The sequence below is a fragment of the Limulus polyphemus genome, unplaced genomic scaffold, assembly GCF_000517525.1.
Source record: "Limulus polyphemus unplaced genomic scaffold, Limulus_polyphemus-2.1.2 Scaffold2433, whole genome shotgun sequence".
Lineage (NCBI taxonomy): Eukaryota > Metazoa > Arthropoda > Merostomata > Xiphosura > Limulidae > Limulus > Limulus polyphemus.
Window position 1 is genome coordinate 100,918 of NW_013668043.1, and position 22,287 is coordinate 123,204.

Here is a 22,287-nt window from a genome sequence, read left to right on the forward strand (position 1 = left end):
ACATAAAAAATAAACAAAAAATATCAAAAAATTATGAATTTGAAAATGAAGTAGGGATCCTGCTATAAAAGTAATGAAATAAGAATTAAAACCACAATCACCAATTTATAAAATTTAATTCCTACTTTGGCAGCTTTATACATTTATCTATAAGCCAAAGTAAGGATTACATTTTATAAATTTGTGATTGTGGTTTAATTCTTGTAAATGTTGTAACTATTAGGAATATGGCTATACTGAAAGTTTATAGATATTGTGTCCATTCCATGGACATATAAAAACTGAACAAATATATTGGAAGTTTTAAAATCTATCCAACTAGTATCACTTTACTTGTTTGTGTACTTTTTATTGTAGCATTTATTTTGTTTTGAATACTTCTTATAGGAATTCTACAAATAACCAACGATCTCTACTTTCCATTAATATCTTATTCCACCCCCACCCCCTATTTATACATCTAGTTCTTAACAGTAAGCCTTGTTCACTTAGCAATAGGTATTTCGCTACAGCTGAAAGAAGCAATGATAATAAAAGTGAAGAAAACCTTGGTTTCAAAACAAATTTATTGGTGCAGCCTGTACTTGGTCTTCTTGTACATGTTGCAAGATACGTAAATTGACTGTACATGTACGTTTGTTATAGATAGGTAGAGGGGATTCTTACATCCTGTGCTAAATACTCCGCACGTGGCCTCTGTGTTTGAATCATATGAGTCATGTGTCGTTCGACATATAACTGAGTATTCGTGTCGTCTCTTCCCCAAACCGTTAAATGATCTATTCTCGATTAAATATATTATTATGCACGATTTTATAATATTGTAATTTCCTCTCTCAGCGGCATGTCCTGAAGGCTTATAACGCTAAAAATCGGGTTTCCATATTTACGGTAGGCACAGACAGATAGTCCATTGTGTAGCTTTGTGCTTAATAACAAAGAAAAAAAACAAACAATATCACGATTATTATTTATCTGAAAAAACAACAACTATGAAAAATATAAAGAGTGCCATGATTATGATTTTTTAACATAAAATAACGCATATTTACATTGAATTCTGTTGTTTGTTGATTTTTAGCGCAAAGCTACACCATGGGTTATCTGCGCTCTGTCTACTGCGGGGAATCGAATCCTGGATTTTAACGTTGTAAGTCCATAAACTTATGCTGACCCATTGGGAGATAGACTTAGTCAGTAAGATACGAGTGGCTCCATTTTATGTCAAACATTACCTAAGAATATTCACTTAAGTAGCTTCCCACAGAGTTTCCTACAATTTACATTAAACTACCAAACACTACATTAAGATTTTAATACAGTTTAGTTATTTAAACCAGTGATTTTGCATACTAGCTGAACAACACTAAGGATAAAATACTGAAACGGTAATAAGTATGAATCTGCCATAAAAGCTATTGAGAAATGCACTTAATTGATTACAAAAGAAAGAAAATATATAATTCAAGCATTAAAGCATAACATTTTTTATAAATTATTGAAGAAAGCCAGAGAATGGTTTATTCCAAACAATGAGCATATGTTTTCTTCTGCTTGAGCTCATATAGGAAATATTTAGGCTTACGCTGGCAAATAAAATCAGATGTAAGCATATAATATCATATTTTCAAGGTTGGGGAAATGTACAAGTTTTATTTGTTTATTTGGGTGCTCCACTTACGACAGTTGGGGCACTTTAAATGCTGATTCATCGTCGCTGAAAATTTTTCGAGAAAGTATATACCTCGATGCTCTTGGCTTATCCATTCGGAAATATTTCCACCCAGTTTCAACATATATGCAACTGAAGTATTACAGTGTCGTTTTATCATTTCTGTAAATAGTTCTATACGGCATGTTTACATTTAAACAGAACTTTATTGAAGTCATTGGTTATTTGTGCTAATCTGATCTGATGATTACAATGTAAAACTCAAAGAGTATTATTTTAACTTCATAAATCAACACAGTTAATGTTATATTTTCTACAAATTATTGTTTAAATAAAGTATCATAAAACTGTCAAACAAATAGGTTGAGTATTTTGAAATGATGTTATCAGGAATGTTAACTTCTTTTTAAGATTCGAAACATTTATTAGTTTTCTTTTCTATTTCAGTGAAGAAAAACTCTTAGCTATGTCTACAGAACTTCAAAACAGTGAAAACCCAAACCTAGTAATACATTTCGAAACACTGATTAGTGATTTACTGGAAAGTATTAGAAAACTTCAGGAAGAAAATGCAAAATTAGAGAATTTATGGAAAAGGTAAAAGTATTTACCGGAAATTAGCTTGTTTTTTTTTTCAAAAACTTCAAAGTTTAGGTAATGACAAACATTGTAAATTTTATACATAGATTCATAATCATTATTATTATAAACTTCAAAGACTTAGGATGAGGGAAATAGATACATAAATGTCTTTAAAATATTTGTTTTAGCGTAAAGACACATAAGGGTTAGCTGCGATGTATCATCTGCGGGATTCGAACTCTTAATTCTAGCGTTATAAGATCTTCAGATAATAGCTGAGTTACTGAGGGACTTTCTTTTAAAATAGTTCTAAACCATAAATATATTCTAAGAAGTGTTAGGAAAAGTATAGAGCACATTTAAAACACTCACGTTAACTATGCTTCGATGTGAATCCTCCTAATAAAACCACGACAAATAAGATGTTATGAGGCATAAGTTCTTCAGTTGAAACTATGATAACAGTTTCTTAAGTGCTAGTTGTTTTCGTTTTTACTTTGGCATCTCGGAATTTCTAGAGGGATGTGTAAATTTTCTAGAAGTAAAAAAAAAGTTGTGATTACATATAATTTTCTTAATTTATTTACAGCTTGTAAATCAATCAAGTGTCCTGGTTTTACGATGGTGTTTAATTACTTATAATTGCTTGTACACTTTGTAGAAAAACAAATTATATTCTATATTTAGTGTCCTAGGAATTATCACGAATTAGAAGAGTACATAATAATAGTATTCTAATCACATTATATTCGTCATATACACTACCGACGACGCTTTTCGCTCTATCCAGAGCTCTTCAGAACGACTGGGATACAACAAATACAGCTATTTATATAAAGCCATAGATTTATTGATCGAAATTCCTTGTCAGCGATGTATATGGCGAACATAGTGTGGTTAATATTATTATCATACAATCTTCTAATTATTGTAAACCCCAAAGAAGTTAAATCTATATAAATATAATAGTACTGTCTGTTGTCTGTCCATGTAACTACTTCGCAGGGTGTGGACGGATCTTCACCAAAATTGGTATGGAGGTTCATAGGTCTATGCGGGGGTACATACAAATTTCCAGTTTTGCGTTTTGCGCTTTTTATGGGCGTTTTTTTACCACTACCTCACCTCCTGTGGATGGATCTTTACTAATATTGGTATGGATGTTCATTGTGTCCATGGGGAGATACATAAAAATTTTCAGTTTTGCGAATTTTTATATTCGTTTTTGCTTTTTTGACTGCTATTTCGCCCCCTGTTGATGGATATATACCAAATTTGGCATGAAGGTTTGTTGGGTCCATGTAGAGATGCATGCATATTTGCGATTTCAGATTTTGTGTTTTGTAGTTTTTATGGTCGTTTTTTTACAATTACATATAAGAGAAGCAACTTTTCATGTCCTAAGGTAACCTTTCATTAATCATGAATGTACATAACTTCTGTCCAGGGAACGGATACTTCAGATAGTATAGAATGTAGTGTTTGAAAATATAATATGCCTATTACTAATGTCTTATGTCAAATATATTAATAATATTCTTTTGCCAATTTACAAATCTTTTGTAAATGCTTTTAAAATTCCGGAACGTTGTTATACGGAAGTGCGTATATTACTTTGTAACTGACACTCTTTTAATGTTTGTTTCTTGTTAAGTGCATTGAGCTATCTCTTATCATCGAGGTTAACGAAACCCTATTTCTAGCGTTGTAACTCCCCTGACTTACCGCTGAGCCCCCCAGTGGCACAGCGGTATGTCTGCGGACTTACAACGCTAGATACCCGTGGTGGGCAGAGCACAGATAGCCCATTGTGGGGCTTTGTGCATAATTACAAACTTACCGCTGATCCACTGGAAGGCAACTTTTGATGAAGTAAGAATAATTGTATCAGGTATTTACATGCTTTAACCTGGTGTTAAGACGAACTCACTTCGGGGAAAGATATAATGAAACGCTAATTACAAAGTACATACGATTATGATATATAATCAATGATAGTTTTGCATGGCCTGGTGGTTATAGCGCTCGCCTCGCAATGTGCTTGGCGTGGGAACAAAACCTTTCGCTGAATATGCTTGCCCATTCAGGCGATGGGGCGTGATAATGTGACGGTCAATTCCGCTATCCGTTGTTAAAGAGTTGACGGTAGGTGGTGTTGACCAGTTACCTCCTCTCTTGTCCAATCACTACAAACTTTGGGACGGCTAGCGCAGATAGCCCTCGAGTACCTTATAGTGAAAAATTCAGAAGACGGATACACAAAACAAAACAACAATAAATTATGTTTGTTTAGATAATGACTGATAAACGAGATAGATATCAGATAGATAGCGGTACCGTAGCCAGGAAATATTTTCGGGGTTGGGAGTTGTGTAATCCGAAAAACCTTCAAATCAAGAGAACAAAAAAGAGCAGTGCCTTCTCCAAAATGTTCCCCTCGTCATACAGCAGTAAGTTTACGAACTGACAACGCTAAAATCCGGGATTCGATTCCCCGCCGTGGACAGAGCGAATTGTGTAATTCTGCATTAAGAAAATAAAACTTTTCTGGAATTTCGGAAGGAGGGGGAGGGGGAGAGGACTAAAGCTCAGTATTTTCTCCTGGCTATGCCTATTTTGTCCTTCTTTAATGGTTTTATCACACACACACATAAAAGAAACATTGACATTTTGATTACTTCACATTCACCCTGCTCCTACACACACACACTTTAAAAAATCATGATAAACACAGATTTCCCCTACATTAGACGGTAGTTTTATCAATGATATGCAATTAAGTATAAATGATTGAACTTGTGCACTATCATACGTGTGGTAGCCTCTTAAGAAATGTTATATGTCAGTAAGTTAAAAGCAACAAATGGTTGCAAATATTAGTTTTTTCGTTTGTTTTGTTTGAAGTTATGTTTAACAAGTCTCCTTCGATTATCTATAAAGATAATCCAGTGTAAGCTATCTGGCTAATGTGAATCGATAAGGCTTTATTTTTCTTTGAACTATTTTATGTGACGAATTATTAAGGGAGAAGAAAGAGCACGAGCGACATCTACATAGTTCGGAAGAAGAGCTTGATACTCAAGTAAAACATTTAGAGCTTCGGGAAAAGAAACAGGTAAGACGCAAATGTAGCGTTTAAAGGATTTCATAAAAAGACATCAAGGTTATTCAAAATGGTGTATTTTCGATACCTCACTAGTATGAAGGCTTGGTTTGGTCTGATATTTCATTGGTGGTAGTGTCCAGGGTCACTGATGAGGAGTGGAATTCTCCAAAACTAGTCTGGCTCATAGAGACACACCCCAATGAAAGAATAGACCATTCCAAGTTTTAACTTGTTGTTAAACAATTGTTTAAACAACTCTACTTATTCAATTACATCAAGGTTATGCTTCTGGTCTTTTGAATTGTCCTTCACTCACTACAGTGAGATTATATTAACATGGTATTTGAAGAATAAATTCCATTGATATTACTAGCGTATTCTTCTGGATTATTCAGAAAAAATGATGTTTAGAATACTAAAAATAACTATGAAGCCTAATTTTGCCATTCAATTAACCACTTGTCACTGAGTTATATATTGGTTTCGAGTAATTCCACCCTATTAGTAACCCTGGACATGGGAAAATCGAAATAACTTCTTATAGTGATGGAAGCTCATGCCACCGAATCTATATTTACATAGGATTAGAAGAATAGGCAGCATTGATGCTACTAATTTATTATTCTGAATAAGAAGTCTAGTCTTGTTCTTTCGATTTGCCCATGTCCAGGGTTACTGATGAGGGGTGGAATTTCCCAAAACTGATATGACTTAGTGAATGGAATGATAGATTGGGCTTCGTATTTATTTTTAGTATGAAGTTGTTGTTGTTGGTTTCTTAGTGCACAACTACACAATCAGCTATATGCACGCTATCCACCGCGAGGAATCGAACGCCGGATTTTTGTGTTTTAAGTCTTTCAGCTGTAACACTGGAAGGGAGATAATATTTTTGGGAATGATGTTATGTGTACCATGCTTAACTAAGACTAGCAAATTTTAAGTATAATCTCGTTAACAACAATAATTTATGTGTACGTTCTTCATAAAGTGTCACCACAGTTGTGTTTTAAGTTTATCTAAAATCAATCTATGCGGTGGTCATTGCCAGGTGGTTAGGCACTTGACTCGCAATCTGAGGGTCGCGGGGTCAAATCCCCGTCCCACCAAACATGCTTGCCCTTTCAGCTGTGGGTGCGTTATAATATAACGGTCAATCCCACTATTTAAAACAAATATGCACAAATATATATAAACGTACCGATATTTTCAACCTGAACAATTCTTTATGTGGCACATGAGTTAAAAGAGGCCCTTAGGATTCAAGTATATTTGTTACTAATCTTGTATTACTGGCTAGAGAGAGAAAGTAGCTAATTAGTAGCACCAACCACCACAAGGTCTTTTTCCGGTTATGAACCAAACAGCGGGATCGACTGTTACTCTTATAACGCACTTTAGAAGACTGTGCTTTCCTAACACATTCAACTTTATCTATTACTCATCCTTTTACTGTGTAAGACTAGAGGGAAGGCAGCTAGTCGTCACCCCCCACCGCCAACTAATGGGCTACTCTTTTTACCAACGTATAGAAATTCAATCCTTTTCATTCATTTAAAAAATTATATATTGATATTTTTATTTTATATACCCAAACGATAATGAAAAATGTGATAATTTATGTTTTCTTTTTTATTTTGTTTTGTAAAGTAACAAGCTTAAAATACCAGCCAATTTTGCATATTTGTTTATCTTATAGCATCTTTTCGTATCCAAATAGTACATAGGCTGAGAACGGTATATTAAAACGGTTTTAAAGCTTCATCACTTTTTCATATTTTATGTCGCTACGTCCATTCATGCTATACCTGACGACCGCGTGTCTTAACAATAGCCCTACGTCGAAGTTTCTATTGTAAAGGCTCAGTTATAAAACTGTCGTATCCAAGTCATATCAATCCTCCTCTTATATCTTCCATAATCCATATAGTGTACGAGGACGACGGTTTTCCAGTGCCCGTTTTAACAGTTCGATCGCACAGAAATCCACAGGCGACTTTATCTGTATGTCTTAGTATGGAATAGGATGGCTATTAGCCATTGTATGTACCTCAAGAAGCTGGTGAATGAAACTAATAGCATGACTATTAGTTTCATTCACCAGCTGCTTGAGGTATATATGATGGTTCAACAGGAGGTATGATTCGAAGCCTTTTCTTAGTGAATCTATACCCTATTGGTCTCATTTCCAGAAAGACATCCTTTTTGATTATATTTCGTATTGTCTGGAGCACATGGACGGTTTTGCCATTGATCTTTGCATTCTTGAATTCTCATCTGTTACAAGACGCTGATGGGGGTACGACCTATTGCAGGTCTGTTTCTGGGTGGTTCTGGAAAACTAAGTTGATCCATGTTTTTTTTTTTTTACCAATTCCATTAAGTACAAGAGATATCCCAGTTTTCGAAATTCTAAGTCCCCGATCTGAACACATCTTTATGATCTGAGTGTATTAATATTCTATGTAAAAACGGGCATAACCTATCCAAAGGCGAAAAAGTGTTCGGTGGTATTACACTACCTATAATACGCCAAATAAGTCTACATGTTGTTTAGTACATTCCGTTCACCACAACTTTTATCTTGGGTTTAGTTGTCACGCGACTTGATGATTTGCATATCCAAAATACTTTAGAAATTACATACTCAACCCTCTATATAAAACATGGTAAAACAAACTTAAGGGCTTAGTATCATTTAATATAATACCTATGATTTTCAATCAGCAACCTTGTCTGAGAGGACTGGCAAAAGTTAATGCAATTTCCTTATAAACAGTTAAACCTCATCTTGAAGAAAATGTCAATTTATTTTTTAACCGCTTCTCTAACTCTATATTCAACATGTTTGATTTTATTTGAAAGTAATGATAACAACGTCATAACTTCCATACTCATCTTGTTGGCAACTTCATAAATTACACGTTTTTTTTTTACATCAGGCACAAACAGGAGTTGAATCCGAGCGTCGTTCGTTGAAATTGAAGAGGGATGCGAAAATGGACGAACTTCAAACACATTTAACTTTATTTGAAAAGGTGCAATAAACTTCCAAAGATATAGATATAATTATTAATATTAAAAGTTTGAATTCAAAGCAGAGATGCCTGGATTGGCCTGATATTTATGGTACTCGACTTGCAATCTGTGGGCATGGGTTCGGATCCCATCACCGAACATGCACGTCCTTTCAGCCGTGGAGACGTTATGATATGATGGTCAATCCTATTATTCTTTGGTAAAAGAGTACCCCAAGAGTTGCCGGTGGGTGGTATTGACTAGCTGCTTTCCCTCTAGACTATCACTTGGAAATTAGGAACGGCTAGCGCAGATAGCCCTCGAGTAGCTTTGCGCGAATTTCATAAAACAAACAAACAAACAAATCAAAGCAGAGTGAGCTCATAGTCTAAGGACATGTAAAATATTAAAAGGTTTTCCTTCACATGATTAAACTAAAAATGATAATTTCAAAAGTTGATTGTATGCTGAAAAAAGAGCAATATATAGTTAAAGTTTGCAGTCTTTATCACCTCATTATGAGTGTCGAAATACAAACATTTTTTATTTTCCACTTTCAAATGTCATGTTTACATACTTTAGAAAAAAGCTACACAATGGACTATTTGGGCTCTGTCCACCACGGCGATCGAATCCCGAATTCCAGCGTTATAAGCCCTGAAGCTTATCGCTGAGTCACTGGAGCTCACTTGCAATTAAAATACATCGACTGAGGATAAATAGCATTTACTAACTAAAATGTTCCATTCTGTAATTGCAATATCACATCGTCTTTGTAGTTAATACCTTAGTAAACCTTGTGTGAGTGTTTACATTCATTTTTCTTATTAACCTATTTACTTAAAGCAGCCCCCCAGTGGCATAGCGGTATGTCTGCGGACTTACAACGCTAGAATCTGGGTTTCGATACCAGTGGTGGGCAGAGCACAGATAGCTCGTTGTTGCTTTGTGCTTAATTACAAACAAACAAACAATACTTAAAGCAATCGGCATTCTTACAGTTATGTATACCAATATAGATAAATTTTACCCATCTAGTATGTATAACTATTTTACTATACAAATTCACATCAGTAAAATAATTGAGTGTTTATGCTATTTTCATACGTCTTAACGACAGACCCTTCCAAACTAAAGAGGTAAAGATTAGGTTTGTTAGTTTGAAGTTAAGAGATCGACCTGATGAACGCCTCAGCAAAGCGACCGAAACGTCGTTCATGCATTGCTCCACTCCAAGTGGATACATCTCATAAAATTTTCTAATCCAAACTAGATTGTGTAAATTTTAGGTGAAGTCTTTACCATGGGCGTTTTTTAACACTTCAAAGTACTCGGTGCAATTTTCGTTTTAAATTTATTTTCACATTAAAATACAATAAATAAATAATTTTTTTATGTACAATATATATGTAAATATATATATAAGAAACAATTTTGAGATAACACCTAACAGTCTGTTATTTGTTATATTACTAGGGGGCCCGCAATAAGAGGGGCCTGTTAAAAACGCCTCTAATCTTTACTAGGTGTTAGATGAATATCGAATCCAATCCTACAGTCAGTATTCACCAAGATTATGTTAACAATATATATATATATGTGTGTATATATTATTTGCTTACATCTGTTTAATATGGTCTTAACCTAATGTTTAGATAGGCATACATAATTACTCAAATTCATCGTTAGGTGGATTCTTGGCTGAAGTCCGTTAAGGACCCTATCAAAGCTGACCGACTATCAGAAGTCCTTACAAAGCTTGAAGATGCTGTGGATGAGAACCGTCAGGTTCGAATTTCATTGATGGACACTCAAACTAGTGTGGCCTTAATGAGGAGTGACATTGCTCAACTGAGGAGTATGTATGAGGAGAAATGTCGCGAGCTGAGAAGGTACAAAACACTGTTCACAGTTTGATTTTTAACAGCTAACAGACTTTATAATAAGTTAGTACTGGCATTAGGGGGGTGATGCAAAGCGTGCATTGACTCAGGTACCCAGTTACAAAGGATATCCAAACTTTTCAGTATTCGTGTTTTTAATCCATTGTAAAATTGTTGTTTTTGATCAATCCTGTACTTAGTTTTCTTCATTATACTGAAACTTCTTTCTTTTCTATAAACCTGAAATAAGACTTAAACCTCATTATAAGTTTTTGCACCAGGACTACAGAAAACCTGGCGTCGGGCCTGCAATAAGTAATGTACTTATATTTTATTTACATGTAAAGGTTTAGGTTATTAATGTTTATTGTAGACTTGGAATGAAAGTGTACCGTCTTTAAGAAATTATTAAAATTACAGCCTTGCTTTGAGGTTTAAATATGTATCACTTAAATGAATAAATTCCGTGAAAACAAACACATCTTAGCTTATTGTATAAGTTCATGGTTTCATTTTGATGCTTTTTTCTTATAAAAAAATTCTCTAATAAAATCAAACTGTTGATGACAGCGCATAACTGAATATACGCGAAACAGTGTGAACGTTCTGGAAATACAGAAATACGTTCTGGAGTTTTGTGTTATATGCAACATTACATGTATATAAAGTTGTTGTGTATTTTACACTGGAGAAACGTTTCAGATGTTAAACTTAGATGAGTACTGTTTTTAGGTATTGATATATCGCAATTCTTACCCCACAGTGAGAGAGAGCGAGTTTTGGATGTTTTTAACAAACATGATCACCTCAGTAGACTACTTTTTCTCTTACAGTAAGTATTAACTGAGTAAACCTATACGCTGATAAGTCATTAATGTTACCAATGATTAAGCTTAGAAATGTTCTTTGAACTTTTAAATTTACAAATAAAATATTTACGTTAAGTTTAGAGTGCATATCGTAGGATCCAAGATTGGAAATAATGAGACATTAACGCACACTATACTGTCAGATGCGGGCTTCTACGAAAGTGACAATTCATTTATTTATTCGGTTCAGAGAGACTGACAAGCCTTAATGGTGGCGAGTGCTTCTGGCTAGTTTTTCTTCCTCTGGCTAGTAAATCAAATTTAAAAATGACTTTACCTGAGCCTCCTGCCCCCCAGTGGCTTATAACGTTAAAAACTTTATTTTATCATATAAAGTTAACATACAGAAACAAGTGTCAAAGAACATGGTATTTATATTGACATAAACTAGATGGAAGGCAGCTAGTCAACAGTACTCTCCGTCAATTCTTGAACTACTCTTGTCTTATAATGCACTGATAGACCTTAAGTGTGGAGTGCGTTTTAGAAACAACGGGACGCGAACCACAGACACACGAAATCACAGCTGGGGCGAATTAACCACTAGGGAAAGCTCCATCAATTTTATTGAAGGGCAGACTGTATCCTTTTATGACCTTTTAGCTTTAAAGAAAAGACTGCTTAATAAAAAATAATAATTCGTTTAACATTTCATGTTTATAACTTCTCCATGAGAAACCTCCTACATTAACAGGTAAACTTCCATCAGTTATCAGATGGTTACCACTGAACAAAATGATAAAAGAAGGATTATATTAGTACTCGTTTAATCGAACCCAAGTTTGTTTGTTTTTTTCACCTTGTTTATTTGGAATAATCATAAGAATTAAATTTTCAAATTTTATATCATGTCATATTTCATTTTTAATTAGAATCTCCAGCTTTATCACGGGCAATGTTTGATAATATTTGATACTTTTTTTAGGCGTCAAACACTGTTTGAATGATTTTGCCTGAAATTGTAAAATAGAATCCACTGAACGCCATTTTTGAGTTACGTATTTTTAGCACGATTAATGAAGTTTGCCAGTTACTTTTATGAACAAAATTCCGTCTCTTTATTATTAAATAGTGAAGTAATGATGTTGTTTCATCTTTATTTTAGTGATGTTGTGGAAGCAGATTACATAAGTTCAAGATTAAATAAGGATAGTTGCACGTGACACGTTACCATAACATAGTGTTACGTCTCCGTTTGTTAATTAACTTTCCGTAACTTCGTTCCGACGAAACTTTAGCGACACAAGTCCTTACCTAATAAAACTGGTTTATTCTTTCCGAATACAACTTTACGATACACTTATTTTCGACAATCGCTCTATAACAAACGCTATATCAACGAACGTCAGCAATACTTCTGACTGCAGTTAAATTACTCACTATCTACACACACATTAATTCGTCACGTTGTCACCCTCTTATATATACCAGACTACCCTATATCTAGTAAATGCTAGAGCATTCGCCAAGGTATAGGATAGTTCTAGAAAGTAGAGGGCGTGAGCATAGTCACTTGATCTCGATGACGCAACAATATATTCACACCTTACTAAAAATAACATGACTTTGATTCTGTTATGCTCGGAGACAAACATTGTTTGTGAGGGGGGAGTGTGGTAGGTAGTTGAAAGGCGATTTACTATAGTTAAAATATGGGTTATTTTATCAGTTCAGTTGGTAAGATATTTTGTTTTTTCGTCATTGCAATGGAGGGGAACGAATTGCTTCATATTTACAATATATGGCGTTGTGTTACGTATTAGAATTTCAAATAGCATGAAATTGAGTTAATTGATAAATTTAAATTTAGTAGTTAAATTGTACTTTAGATTTAGCAGTTAAGTAAACGCCGATATATAGTCAGTTTACGATATTTGCCAACAAGATTGATACACACCGTTTTCGTTTTAAACACAAATACGTTTTAATATACACACAACAATACAATTTACAATAACATTTATTACAAATAGTTATTACAAACAATGATTTATAAACAAAAGTTTCACAAACTTACAAGCAATATAATATCTTCCTTTTAATCTGGAACCTTTTCGATATCTTATCGAGGGTTCACGATGAGCGATTTGATTACGAGTTGACGTAGGTATAATTCACTTAACGGGAAGCCAGCTAGCTTTGTCCTTCGTTATTTATCAGCCACATACACCGGGTTTTCCACCGTGACGTTATGTAATGTTTTAGTAAAAATACTAATGTCCGATGAGAATCCACTGACCTTAAACAACTTGTAATGTTCGAACTTTGTAAATGCTCCTGGTTAAATATCTGAAGTTTTCCGATTGATAATGTTATAACAATCACAGTTACAGTTTCCAAAGTTTATAGCACACTGACTATAGCAAACTAATAATAGATACTACTTCTTTTTGGCGCGTCGCGTTGGTCATATTTATAGCCGTGGGAAGGTTTTCTAGAAAATTCAGATTACGTAACAATACAATTTAAGTGTTTACGTACACAAATGTTGTTGATTCTTACTCTCGAGAATCTTCTACAACTTTGGAGAATAGGCGGGAGTTTCGCAATACATATTTAACACTATAAGCTACGAATGTTTTAAAATCTAAACAAACGTTGATATTAAAATAAATATATAATAACAAATTCGTTACAGTAGCAATGTTAGGAATTTGATATTAATCTAAGAAAAATGTTTGAATGTTTTAGTCAGGCACTTGTTATTCAACAAGGTTCATGGTCATATTAAAATATTCAAAAATGTTCCTTCTAACAGTGATGACACCAAAAGACTTCAGGACACCAACGACACCCTGGGAGAGTTTGTAGATGTAGAAAGAAACCTTTGTCACAAAGTAAGTGTATCAGCAAAGCAATGCGATTTTTAAAAAACAATAAATTTCACTGGCCACCCATTTTGTTAAAGGAACCTAAATTTGTGACTCAGCATACAACAACTAAATCAATATGGTCACTGAGAATTAATCAGTTTGTTAAACCTTTAGGGGGGGGGGGTGATACCTAAATGGAGTACCTAATAATGATGCAAAGACCAACAGGAAGAACGAGATAAATGAATACAGTAAAAGAAACAAAATTATGTAACTAAAGAATTTTAGTCTACAGCAACTTCTTTCGATTAAAACGTAAACAAACACACAGTAAAACTAAGGTTACGAGACGCACAAAATTTTGAAATACAAATAGAAACATGAAACTTGAAGATTTCAAATTTGTGTGCAGTCGAGAAAGACACTATAAATGATAATAGAAAAACGGATAAAGACTATATGCACCGCTTGATAACAAACCCTGTGAACTTTTTTTATTCAGAAGAAAATTTAATGTAGATGTAGAAAATTTAAGAAAATAAGAGGCAGGAGCAGTACTGTAGGTTTAAGGGGTGCAAGGACCATATGTACCTGGACCAGCCAGCTCAGGGGTCACCCAACCTACCCACCCATAAAAGAAAAGCGAGTAGCAAAAGGATATTGGTTTCTTTTTTTACGAGGGGGGGATCCCTAAGACTTCCTCACACCCACGCCACAATATATTCTTGTGCTGTGAAGAGACTGTGATGGATGTGACCCATAAAGCCAAAAATTTGATAAGGGATGTCATCCGTAAGGTGTTGTTACACATGGGAGCGTGTGCTCAGCATATGTATGATTGATTAACCGAACTATTACTCTCAAGCTTGTGAGTGTAAATGACACGGGCCCAGGCATGTGGTTGGGTGTCTAGTAACTGTACTAAGCGCCCACTCAAGTGAGTCTTGTCTCCAAGATGGGCGCCCAATTACTAAGTAAAAAACGCCCTGTGGCAAAGAATATTTGAGCAATTTATGATATAAGTACATTTAAACTAATAGAGTAACAACAGCGGAATGTTACAGTAGAAAGTAGTAACTTTTGTTAGAAAGTTTAATATTATAAACGGCAGTTTGATGGTTTAAAATAAAGTGGCTGGGCTTTAAGCTTCAATCAAAGCTATCAACTCGATAACGTTAATCCCAGTCTGTTATTGATTTTTTCACATGTTACTGAGTTAGACTGTTTCCAAAAGTTTCATCTATCATCAGTAATTCTGGACAAAAGAGAAAAACAAAGAACAGAGTCGTATTTCTTGTGAAGAAATCATCATATGTGTAATATGGGGCTGTTGCAAATCGCTTTAGTTGTAATTAATAGTTAATTAATCAATAGTTTGCGAGTTATAGTTTAGCTGTAGCTACTTGCAAAATACATATCAGTACGCAAGTACGCAGGGTGGTGTAAAACAATGATTCTTATATAGTTATAGCGCAGCTATTTATGGTATTTAGCCATACCAAACATTGTTTATCTAACCAGTAACCAATACCAAACATTGTTTATCTAACCATTAGCCAATACCAAACATTGTTACTATTTTATACGAAACATTATTCATCTAACCATTAGCCAATACCAAACATTGTTACTATTTTATACGAAACATTATTCATCTAACCATTAGCCAATACCAAACATTGTTTGTCTAACCATTAGCCAATACCAGGGTGGTGTAAAACAATGATGCTTATATAGTTATAGCGCAGCTATTTATGGTATTTAACGTTTTGGATGTTTGTGGATTTTACGTGAACAGTCAAGAAATTGTTTAAGCTATATTTCATGCAAAATTGATTCCAGATTTAATCTCCTGTTTAGCACCTTTTTTTTTCTTTCAAAGTTTCGGGGCGCGCGCCTAGACTCCCGTAGCATTAACATGTGTTGGCCTTTGTTTTGAGATTCGCGCAAAGCTACACGAGGGCTCTCTGCGCTAGCCGTCTCTAAGTTAACAGTGTAAGACTAGAGGGAAGGCTGCTAGTCATCACCACCCACCGCTAACTCTTGGGCTACTCTTTTACCAACGAATAGTGGGATTGACCGTCACATTATAACGTCCCCACGGCTGAAAGGGCGAGCATGTTTGGTGGGACAGGGATTCGAACCCGCAACCCCTCAGATTGCGAGTCGAGCTCCCTAACCACCTGGCCATGGTTGGCTTTTGATCTCACAGATTAGACCCCCTTTTCAAACATTCTGCGTACGGGCCTGACTAATAACTTGATGATCTCTGATTTATTATGTTCAGATATATATATATATATATGTGTGTGTGTTTAATGTGTTAATTAGATAGTTAATAGAGAAACTGAAAATATTTTTATTACCTTCCTTAGCAAACATCACACGTAGAACTTGGTAAAACGGACTCAATCATTGGGGATTACCTATGTGCTGAAATGCCTTCTATAGGGCTTGCAAAATCAAAACAGTAAGTTTTAATTTTTAAAGTAGTGTTGATTTTACTCGCACTTTGAACAGTTCAGAACTACTCATAAGCAGTTCATCTTTTCTGCTAAAATAGTATAGTTGAAAAGTAGTTAATATGTAATTATTGATAATAATCATTTTTAATATAAATTTTTCAAAATACGATCTTCAGGAGATTACCAGAATATCAATAATATTTTAAAGTTTTTTAAAGTCTTTTGTCTAGTTTTGAATCAGACGTTTTGGGCTCACTATGGAGTCCAAAACGTCTTCTAAAACAAGAAGAAAAAAAAAAAGGAAAGAAGTTAAAATCGTTTTTTACACGTCTGATACGGTACCCAATTCTTACAGTAAAAGATTCTGAAAACTCTCCACAAAATATTTATCATTAAAATCGTTGCTATTTATAAACGGTAGTTTACGAAGTGGACATGCTAAAAAACAAAAAAAAACGTATTGTTTTCAAAGGTCGTCGATAGAAGAAAATGATGATGGATATTCTCTCATCGAAGATTCTGAGGACAACCGACGTTTGTTAATGTCTTGGTTTGGTTTAAACAATGACGACAACAGTAACATGGACAGTATTATGGATGACATTGGTAGGTGTTGTAGGATACTTCTGAATAAAATCCTCTTATTTTAACATTCTGTTGATAGAGTACATGGACAGTCGTTGATTAACACAAAGTTTAGACACTCGGGAAGAAACTACAACTGTAGTTGAGCCGTAACAAAAGTTATTGAAGACACCACTTATTAGTGCAAAATGCTAATTCCTTCACCTTTGTGTACTGCTTCATTTTAATAACAGTTGCAAAGCATGATTATAATTAATTGTACTTGTCATAAGACATTACTATTAGGCCTATTATATTTTTTAACATAATAACTGCGTAGTGTTAAGAATATAATAGGCCTAATACTAATGTCTTCTTATGGCAAGTATAATTTAGAAAGTAAGTAAATAATTTTCACTCAGTGGGCAATTAAGTGAAATATTTTTGGCAGTTAACCAGCGCTGGGATGCAGAGTCGATTGAAAAAAGGAAAAAAAAGCGTGTTTTTATTCAAACAATCTCACCAAATTCAGTTATTTTACAAGCTAATATAAGGATCTTTTATAATAAAATGAAAACAACTAAATTTATTATGTGATCTAAAAAATAAGTCAAACTTCAACAAATTTGTGAGATTGGAATACCTACAAGATACTCTAACTGATTTCTGTTGTTAAATTAACATGACATTCTATAAAACTGTCTTTGCAAACTTGTCTACATACCTTTTGAAAAGTGCAGTTCAATACTCCACCCCCTCCCCTTTTGTTGTACAGGTTATTTAATTATTCCGTACATTATTACAGTAAGAAAGTTTAATCTAAAAAAAATATATGTTGAGGATTTCCGCATGCCAACAGAATAGTTTAATAACTATTAATGAAATTCATTTAAGAGCTATTAGTTGAGACGGGATTAATTTGACTTAGTTTAAAATGTTAAATAAAACTGAAGTTTCCTCAAAAAAATAAAAAATGAAATATTTCGAGTTTCGTTTATGGCATAAATTCTCCAATCCCGTACACCTCTAAAATTACTAAAAACCATCTAAAAGTTCTTATTGTTACTCCAAAATCTTTGCTCTGTTGCGAAATTATACGATTTACAAAATATACTTATTTAGACAGTGGACTTTCAACGCTACGAGACGTCACTGAGACCGATGATTTTAGTGACAATGTTGCCGAAGAAAATGAAAAACAGGCGAAAATTTTGAGGTTAACTACGAAAAAAGAATCTTCAACGTCCACCCAGTCGCAATCTGGAAGTCGTAAGAGTAGCCTTTCCGAACGAAGACATCTTTCTAAACCTAAAGTTAGAACAGAAGTTCAGAGTATGTTGCAGTCTGATGCGAAAGTAAAGGTGATTATGAAGCAACTTTTTTAAGCAACAATTTTAATGTTACTGGCTAAGACCACAAAGTCTCGCATCTTTAGAAGCATACTGAATCGTATAATAAATATAAACCATAAATAATAATAGCTAATAATAGCTGTTTAAGGTATTTTTTATCAGCACCATTCTTCGCACTGTATAAATAAAAAAAAATACAAATATATTTCAGAGTGATATTTTGGAAAATGGACAACCGCTAAGCTACAGCATCACACACACAGAGTCAGAAGAAGGCTTCTCATCTCGCCGTGTTATGGAGATAAAACGACAACTTGGGTTGGATCCTGAAGTTGCTGGGTGTGTGTTTGTGACTTTGAACTTAAAAGTGGAAAATTTGTTTCTCGGGGTTCAGATTACCCACAAACAGAAAACTGGTTGAAGAGTCTCCAAAAGTTTAATACTTAAAAATTTTTGTGGTTACCATCGTACAAGCTGGAACTGGACTTGTTTTTATGTCAATATTAAGATTTTAATTACTTGTTTGAAACAGGCATCACGTAAACAAAGATTATGTATTAAAGTATTTTGTGAACATTTATTATTATCGTATAAAGAAGTGTAGATATAAAGAATTTAAACTTTTTGTAATAGTACAAACACTTTTTCTTCACTTCTAAAAAATAGCTTCAATAACTGTCAAAAGAGATGTTGATATGATAAGTTACCTTATGAGTTGATCACGTCGATGCACATATGTTTACCTTCAACAGTCCTGATTGGCCATAACAGTTCCTAACAGCTTTCTACCTACTAAGTATGTATATGACAACTAATGAGGAGTGCTGGTTATACACGGTACAACACGTCTATATAATCTATAGCGTCATATCACATTTCCCCTAGTTACTCAATTGTGCTTATTGTCTGTGCACAAGGTTTTTAATTTTAAGCTTTACTTATTTTGCTTATTTTTGTTATATACTTAAAGTTATTTTAATTAAATAAACTTCGCTAACATAGTATATTTTTTGTACATTTAAGCTTCTTGGATATTATATATTTATCTAATTATAATGTTCTCTTACCTATGCTTATAGTGGTTATTAATAGCGGCTTATATTTTTTTCACTAAAACCTGTACATATATATATGTGTGTGTGTGTGTTGAAATAATGGTTTGAGGTTGTACAACAGAATTTAATCAATATTAATAAAGTGTTATTCGGTGTTAAATATATGTCGTATTTTCCAGATACACTAGACAACTATCATCTAAACAATCAACTCCTACATCAACTGTGGACGGTACCCCTGTTCCCACCCCTCGTTTATCTTTGGAACACCACCCAGCGCAAGCGAGGAAACTCCCTCCTCATCCACTACCACGAGGTCGCTTCAAGCAACAAAAGGCAGTACACGTAGTTACAAAGAAGTCTGATGTTAATAAGAGAATCCTAAATCAGAGCGTAGAAGTAGCGAATATCCACGAAGAACGGATTGTTCACGCACAAGAGGAGAATCACCAACAACAAAAATTGAAAGCTGTGGAAAGTTACAGTATTGAACCAAAGAGTCCTATCGATAGAACGTACAAAGTAGAAGTAGCGAATATCCACGAAGAACGGGTTGTTCACGCACAAGAGGAGAATCACCAACAACAAAAATTGAAAACTGTGGAAAGTTACAGTATTGAACCAAAGAGTCCTCTAGATAGAACGTACGAAGTAAATAGAGGTGACAGTTTTGAGCCTAATGGTCCTCAAGATAGAACGTATAAAGTAGATAAAAACGACAGTCTGGAACTCGAGAGTCCTCCAGATAAAACATACAAAATATTACGTTCTATCTGGAGGACCCTCAGGCTCAAATCTGTCGTATTTATATGCTTTGCATGTTCTATCTGGAGGACCCTTGAGGTCCAGACTGTCGTCTTTATCTACTCTATACGTTCTATCTGGAGGACCCTTAGGCTCCAAACTGTCATATTTATCAAAGTAGTGTTTGTCGGAGATGCTGCTGTTGGGAAGTCTTCGCTGATCATTAGACTCAGCAAAGGCGTCTTTGTGGAAAACCTTACATCAACTTTAGGTTGGTTAGCTTATTATGTTATATATTTATTATTGAGATACTAGTAGACCGTAATGGTAAATGTACAAATACCAACCTACATAAGTTCAGACAAAATTCACAAAGCACGCTAAAATACAGCCACAGTACGTATTTCTTAGTTAGAAATGGCTTTATAAAAAAGTGAGCAATATTTACCATATTATCTTACCTGACAACCGTATATTAGACGTCTGAAAAGAGCTTTTCTCAAAATGGCTTAAAATTTGTTATTTTGTAGAAACCTCAAATATACACTTATCAAGATAACTATACAGTTCAATTTCCAGTAGTGTGTTGTCTGTCAGTCAGTATACACTAAAATTCCGTCACATAAGGGACGCTCAACGTTGCAATTTGTGCTGTCGTGACGTCAGTAAAACGTGCGCATGCCATGAATCACGTGAAGAATTATGCACTCTGTAGGCTACAACACAGCATGACATACGAACTTCAAAAGCAAGAGATAAAAATATTTGTTACTCTTAATTTTGGTTTTAGCTACTCTTGAAACAAAACACTTTCGGGGATCCTGTGGAAGTACATCTAGTAATAAGACCATATTTACAGAGTTTATAACTGGACTGAGAAAATAATAGATAAGTGTAAAACGGGCATGCGTGAAGTAGATATTATAGTGATAATCTTAACAATGGCGGAGTTGCAAAAAATTCATGGTTTCTCCTGCTAACGAAGACACGTGCTCCGTACTTTGAGGCCATACAAGAGTTGCTGAAAAGTTGGCGGCAAGTGCTGTTGACAAGCTGTATTCTCTTGTCTTGAAGGCTACGTGTTAGTCGTTAGACTCAGCAAAGAACGTCTTTGTGAGAAACCTTATACCAATTGATGACAAGTAAATAGCTCAAGAAAAACAAAATACAAATAACATATAATAGGGAATATATTTGTGTGTGTAGTTAAGCACAAAGCTATACAATGGGCTATTCCAACTATACTCACCACGAATATTGAAACCCACATTTTAGCGTTACAAGCCTCCATACTCACCACTGAGCCACTGGGGGTGGGGAGTCGGCCGTATGGTGGCCATCGTTTGATAAAGGATTGTCTTTTTCTGATTATCCATTTCATGAAAAATGAAAGAAATTGTTCATTGACAAATAACTCAGTGTTTAAAATAATGAAATAATACGCATTATCGTTTAAAGCTGTATTTTTTCACAGGTGTTGATTTTTACATGAAATATTTGAGAGTCGATGGCAGAAACATAGCAGTGCAATTATGGGACACCGCAGGACAAGAACGGTAAGTACAAATGTTCGAATTTGATTAAGTTGGTGATTGTAGATACTTCGTGGGAGGACATGACAGAACAATCAAATTAAGCCTAAATGTTCCTACCAAAGAGTCGGTGATTGAAAATATCTGAGTGATGTTGCTTCAGGTTATAACAGGACGAGACAATTATACCATGTGACTGGGACGAGAAAAGTACGCCCCACCAGAACATTAGGGATTTTAATTAAATACTTCTTCCTGAGAAGAGAAACGACATGACAATAATTTTATTCCTTTATCTTAATGGCGGGTTATTATGTAGGTTGTCTTATTCCTTTATCTTGATGGGGCCCGGCATGGCCAGGTGGTTAGGGCGTTCGACTCGCAGTCTGCGGGTCGCGGGTTCGAATCCCCGTTACACCAAACATGCTCGCCCTTTCAGCCATGGGATCATTATAATGTGACGGTCAATCCCACTATTCGTTGGTAAAAGAGTAGCGCAAAAGTTGGCTGTGAGTGGTGATGACTAGCTGCCTTCCCTCTAGTTACTTACACTGCTAAAGTTAGGGACGGCTAGGCGCAGATAGCCCTCGTGTAGCTTTGCGCGAAATTCAAAAACAATTATCTTGATGGTG

General features: G+C 34.7%; 1 protein-coding gene across 3 annotated transcripts in view; it reads left to right on the plus strand.

The window, feature by feature from the left end:
• Positions 1 to 22,287, plus strand: part of LOC106466946 (ras and EF-hand domain-containing protein-like) — a 50,402-nt gene that overhangs the window by 13,752 nt on the left and 14,363 nt on the right. For 2 of the 3 annotated variants that reach the window (XM_022395040.1, XM_022395038.1), the window contains exons 3-14: positions 2,120 to 2,269; positions 5,279 to 5,369; positions 10,068 to 10,270; positions 11,025 to 11,093; positions 13,889 to 13,967; positions 16,319 to 16,413; positions 16,881 to 17,014; positions 18,095 to 18,333; positions 18,536 to 18,663; positions 19,559 to 20,080; positions 20,297 to 20,394; positions 21,598 to 21,679. In XM_022395040.1, coding sequence (XP_022250748.1) covers positions 2,120 to 2,269; positions 5,279 to 5,369; positions 10,068 to 10,270; positions 11,025 to 11,093; positions 13,889 to 13,967; positions 16,319 to 16,413; positions 16,881 to 17,014; positions 18,095 to 18,333; positions 18,536 to 18,663; positions 19,559 to 20,080; positions 20,297 to 20,394; positions 21,598 to 21,679 — 1,890 coding nt within the window. The remainder of the gene's footprint in view (positions 1 to 2,119; positions 2,270 to 5,278; positions 5,370 to 10,067; positions 10,271 to 11,024; positions 11,094 to 13,888; positions 13,968 to 16,318; positions 16,414 to 16,880; positions 17,015 to 18,094; positions 18,334 to 18,535; positions 18,664 to 19,558; positions 20,081 to 20,296; positions 20,395 to 21,597; positions 21,680 to 22,287) is intronic. The other variant, XM_022395039.1, reaches the window with a different exon arrangement.